This window comes from Otolemur garnettii, unplaced genomic scaffold (genome assembly GCF_000181295.1).
Source record: "Otolemur garnettii isolate 467f Iridium unplaced genomic scaffold, OtoGar3 scaffold00202, whole genome shotgun sequence".
Lineage (NCBI taxonomy): Eukaryota > Metazoa > Chordata > Mammalia > Primates > Galagidae > Otolemur > Otolemur garnettii.
In genome coordinates this window covers 581,866-587,469 of record NW_003852597.1, presented here as the reverse complement: position 1 = coordinate 587,469, position 5,604 = coordinate 581,866, and the positions used below count along the sequence as shown (strand labels likewise).

General features: G+C 41.6%; 1 protein-coding gene across 2 annotated transcripts in view; it reads right to left on the bottom strand.

Annotated features, from left to right (window-relative positions):
- The window catches only part of EIF2B3 (eukaryotic translation initiation factor 2B subunit gamma), a 102,617-nt gene that overhangs the window by 32,764 nt on the left and 64,249 nt on the right, over positions 1-5,604 (bottom strand). For both annotated transcript variants that reach the window (XM_012812347.2, XM_012812348.1), the window contains one exon: positions 1,126-1,253. In XM_012812347.2, coding sequence (XP_012667801.1) covers positions 1,126-1,253 — 128 coding nt within the window. The remainder of the gene's footprint in view (positions 1-1,125; positions 1,254-5,604) is intronic.

Sequence of the window (5,604 nt, the reverse complement as noted above, 5' to 3'; positions counted from 1 at the left end):
CCCTTGGTAGAGTGCTGGGGCATCACAGCTCATAGCAACCTGCAGCTCTTGGGCTTAGGAGACTCTCTTGCCTCAGCCTCCTGAGTAGTTGTGACTACAGGCACCCGCCACAATGCCTGTCTATTTTTTTGTTGCAGTTTGGCTGGGGCCGGGTTTGAACCTGCTACCCTCGGTATAAAGGGCCTGTGCCCTACTCACTGAGCCACAGGTACTGCCCATTTGATAGATGTTTTTTCTGAACATCTACTATGAGCCCAGGATTGGGCCAGGGACTACGTATATGAGTGCAAACAAGATAGATCTCATCTTTGAATCCCATAAATTGACCTCTGGTTGGACTGTAATTGTATGCTCCTTCGCCTTCCTTCTCTTGATAGAAGAGGCTGAATTTAATCGAGAATGAGGCTGCCCAGAGTCCAGAGAACATGGGAACTGAGAAGTGACAGTCGGAGTTTAAAGATAAAATAGTCTAGTGAGGAATACAGGCAAACCAGAGCTATGAACCAGAAGATGGGGCTGGAGGCATGATCAGTCTGTCTTTGAAGGATCTGCCTGAGCAAGCTTATCCAGAGCTATTGGAGTAGGGCTGGCGAGCCTGACTTGCCTGTAGGGTTAGACAAGAGAGTCTGTTGCCTTGAGACAGGCATCTTGGGTTGGGCTAAGCTATCCAATCACTCTGTCCAAAGGTGCTACTACCCTTGCCCATCTTTTTTTTTTTTTTTTTTCCATTTTTGGCCAGGGCTAGGTTTGAACCTGCCAGCTCTGGCATATGGGACCGGCGCCCTCCTCACTGAGTCACAGGCACCACCCATACCCTTGCCTTTTTTTTTTTGAAATGGAGCATCAAGATGTCACCCTGGGTAGAGTGCCATGGCATCACAGCTCACAGCAACCTCCAACTCCTGGGCTCAAGCAAGTCTCTTGCCTCAGCCTCTCAAATAGCTGGGATTACAGGCACCTGCCACAACGCCTGGCTATATTTTGGTTGCAGCCATCATTGTTTTTGGTAGGCCCGGGCTGGATTCGAACCCGCCACCTTAGGTGTATGTGGCTGGTGCCTTAGCTGCTTGAGCCACAGGTGCCGAGTGACCTTTGCCCATCTTAATGAATAACCTAAGCACTGACCCAAGGACTTTAGATCCTTTTTCTTTAGATCCTCTTCTTTTTCTTCTTGTCTTTGTTGCACGGAAGGTGAAGAAAACTGTTTTCTCACTAGATATGGAATAAGTTCGCTCCGGATAGAAGTGATTGACCTAGGAAGAAAGAGTGGTCAAATATGAGAACCTCACTAATCTGTAACCTAATGAGTTTAAAAAAACTCTGTGGCTCTAAGGAAAAGCCATCCCCCTCCCCTCATTGTGCCACCATGAGACTGACAGAGATCAAATGTAGCAGTTCTGGAGAAGCAGAGGATTTGAGTTCTCTTTATCAGCTTCAAGCTGGGGAAGGGAGAGTAGTGTATTGAATCTGAGACTCTCTCTCTCTCTGGTCAAGGCAGAAAATAGTCTTTCATGAAGTCTTAGCTACATGATGTGAGTGTGTGTACATGTGTGTATGTGTGTGTATGCAAGTGGGTGTGTGTAGGTATACATGTGTGTATTTTAACACACTGCCCTGAATCTTCACTGGTAAAAACCTATGAGAATGCAGAATGCTTTGGTCTTTTGAAGAAAATTGTTTCAAAACTATTTAAATTTTTTTCCACAAAGGTTTTGCACATCTGGCTCAGATTAATCCTAAATTTCTTATATTTTTTGTTGATATTATATATGGTGTCTTTTAAACTGTTATTCTCTTCTTATTGGTTTATAAAACTTTAATTTACTCTGTATTGTGATCTTGGAGCCAATTGCTTTGTTAAACGAAGTTATTAGTTCTCATAATTTATCTGTAGATTCTGACAATCAAATCGACTATGAAGATAAGTCTTTTTTCCTTTCTAATTCTTCTATCACTTATTTTTCATCATCTTGCCATACTGGCTAAAACCTCCAATACAATGCTAACTAGAAGCAGTAGTAGCAGTTATCCTAATTCCTGATTTTAAAGGGAATTCTTCTACTGTTCTATAATTTATAATGATGATCATTGTAGGTTTTTTGTAGATATCCTTTATCATGTTGAAGAAGTTTTCTTTTTAACTTGCTAAGACATTTAATCAATCAATGGGCACTGAATTTTATTTTAAAAAATAATTTTTTTGGCTGGGCGCAGGTGGCTCACGCCTGTAATCTTAGCACTTGGGAGGCCGAGTCAGTTGGATTGCCTGAGCTCCCAGGTTTGAGACACACAGTGAGACTGTCTCTGAAAAATAGCTGGGCGTTGTGCCGAGAGACTGTAGTCCCAGCTACTTGGGAGGCTGAGGCAAGAGGATCACTTGAACCCAAAAGTTTGAGGTTGTTGTGAGCTAAGACGCCACAGCACTCTACCAAGGGTGACCAAGTGAGACTCTGTCTCAAAAAAAAAAAAAAAAAGACCAATGTGTAGAATAATTCCCAGAAGGCAAAATGATTGCATTATCTTTATACCAAGCAGTGAGGAACATTGGCCAAGAGCTCTGGAGCTCTCCTTCATTTGTCCTACTTAGGTCTCAGGAGGCATGGTGCTTCCTGGTAGATATTGAGATAAGATGTTGGGTCTAAGTGACCAGGAATCTGTAATGGGGGAAAAATGGACTTAATCTTTAGTCCAGTGAGTATGTTTTTGATTTATATTTAGCAAAGGAAATGAAAGCAGAGGGGTGAGTGACTAGCACATGATTTTTAATTTTCTTTCTCACACTGTGAGCTTGTTAGAATTTTAAGTCCCTAATTAACTTATTTAGCATTTACCAAGCATCTATTATATTACAGTCACTGTGCCAGGCCTTGGAAATATATTATTTCTAAACTTCAAAGAATCCATAATCCAGTGGGCAGTAGCCTGGTATAGATTTAGAAGAAAAGTAAAAGGAAATGAAGCTGATATGGTAAGCAAGGGAACTAGATCATGGAAATTTTCTGTGGCAGTCTATAAAGTCTGGACTGAGAAGCCAGTGGTAGTTTTTAAGCAGGAAAGGGACGAATCAGTTTTATTTCTTAGTAAGGTAATTCTTTTTTTTTTTTTTTTTTTTTTTTGAGACAGAGCCTCAAGCTGTCCCCCTGGGTAGAGTGCTATGGCATTATAGCTCACAGCAACCTCCAACTCCTGGGCTCAAGCGAGTCTCCTGCCTCTGCCTCCCAAGTAGCTGGGACCACAGGCGCCCGCCACAACGCCCGGCTATTTTTTGGTTGCAGCCGTCATTGTTGTTTGGCAGGTCCGGGCTGGGGATTCGAACCTGCCACCTTAGGTGTACGTGGCTGGCGCCTTAGCCGGTTGAGCTATAGGCGCCGAGCCAGTAAGGTAATTCTTATAGCAGTGTGGAATAGGGCCTGGAATAAGACTGAAGAAAGGGAGACCAGTTACAATACTCTGAGAGATGAGATTATGAGGCCTTAGAAAGTGGTTAAAGTATGGGACTAAACCTGATTACTGGTGCATACTTGCCACCACCTCCCCAGTCTCCATTCTAAGAAGCTCTGCTTGCTGACGCAGGACCGCACAGATAGAGTACAGGTAGGAAGGCAAGAAAGAGTTAGAGGATGAGGAGGGTAAGAAAAATTATGAACCCTGGAGCTAAATAGTTCATGGGTTTTGTCATTTCTAAAGGATCAAGTCAAACATCTTGGAAAAATTCTGTGTAAGCTTGGAGCTCCTGTATTGGATTTCAATGTGATTTTTCTCCTGATCCTTTAGTGGAGATATAAAAATTTCCATATGAATACAAAGAATGAAACAACACTTACTCTTAGCTCTTTTTCTCCCCTTTTAATGCTCCAAACCAGAGTGGGTAGCAAATGTTCCTAGGCCTCTCCATTGGAAAACAAGTCAGTTCCCTTTGAAGAAGTGACAAAGCATGGACAGCTGGGGATTTCAGGGCCATGATATTTACTTTATAGACCAAAGAGATCTGTCACTGGAAGAAGCAAGCAAATAAGCAAGCCTTGGCACACAGCCCCATTAGGCAGAGCTGTAATCAGTAATCTGAAGAGAGTATATAAAGCAGTCCTGCTGAGTCCCACCCATCCCCGCTTGAGCTCAGCATTAGGTCCATTCCCATGATGCAGTTGGCTTAGTATAAGGTGACCAGATGCCCCGATTTTTAACAATTTGTCCCATGTCCCGTGGTGTTTTAAAAAAGTCCTGATTTTTGGAAAGAATGCATGATAAGCTAGAAAACAGCGGGACAACGGAAAGAGAATATACGTTTCCACTGCTGAAAAGGTTAATGTAACTCCATTTGGGAATGAAGAGGTTAATGTAACTTCATTTGGAAATGAAAAGGCTAATATAAACTCCCTAGTCTCCTCCTGGGCAAGGTCGCCCAGGGGGACCCTCGCCCTACTCCTTTGAGCCATAGGCGCTGCCCTATACATAATTTTTTTTTAATGTATTATATTTGTAAATTGTACTTCTGTTGAAATTTAAAAAGAATATATATTACAATACTATTTTTGCATTCTATGAAAATTTTTGTTGCTCCATATAGACCAAATTTTTAATTAAGAACACCACCCCTCCCACCTACCCCCACCCCCCACCTCCTCCCTCCCGTCAATGGTGTCCCGCTTTACCAATGTTAAAATCTGGTCACCTTAGCTTAGTAGCATAATAGGGGAAACAATTACTCTTCCTGCTTCCTAGTCAAAGTGGAGGCAGCTCAAAGCTGTGCCAAGAAATGGTATAAGCCTGCAGTGAACCACTGTAAACATCCTGACTTTGGGCCTGAAGGTCACCAGCTGGATACAAAGCCCTAGCCCTGGCCAATCTTACTTACCATCTTCCCTCTTAATATACTGCCTTCCTAGAAACACTTGCCTTACCTTATAAAATTATAAACTCCTTCTCAAGAAATCATTAAAGAGAAGAGACTTGATTATTAGCTGTAAACAATCCTATCAAGTTAAAAAGACAAATAATTGCTGTAAGTAGCACAAAAAATATTAAAAAAATTTTTTTTTCACCCTACATGGAGATAAAGAATATTCTTTTTAATTTTTTTTTTTTTTTTTGGAGACAGAGTCTCACTCTGTTGCTGGGTGCAGTGGCTCACACCAAGGTGGGAGGAATGCTTGAGGCCAGGAGTTCAAGACCAACCTGAGCAAGAGGGAGACCCCCCATCTCTATAAAAAATAGAAAAATTAGCTGAGTATGGTAGCATTTATCTGTAATCTCAGCTACTCAGGAGGCTGAGGCAGTAAGATCACTTGAGCCCAAGAGTTTGAAGTTGCAGTAAGCTATAATGATGCCACTGAATTCTAGCTTGAGTTACAGAATGGCATCCTATCTCAAAAATAAATAAAAATAGATATGAATGTAAAAAAATACATAAAAATATTTTCAAAGAGATAAAAATTTAAATATGAAGAAGTCCTTCTTCCACCCTTCACTAAGAGAAATCACATTTTCTCCCTAATTAAATGAACTGATTTAAAGTAATATTCATTACTATAAGGATGCTTGGGATTACAGTCATGAGCCACCTTGCCTGGCCCATCATGGGTTACTGTAAGTTTTTTTTTTTTT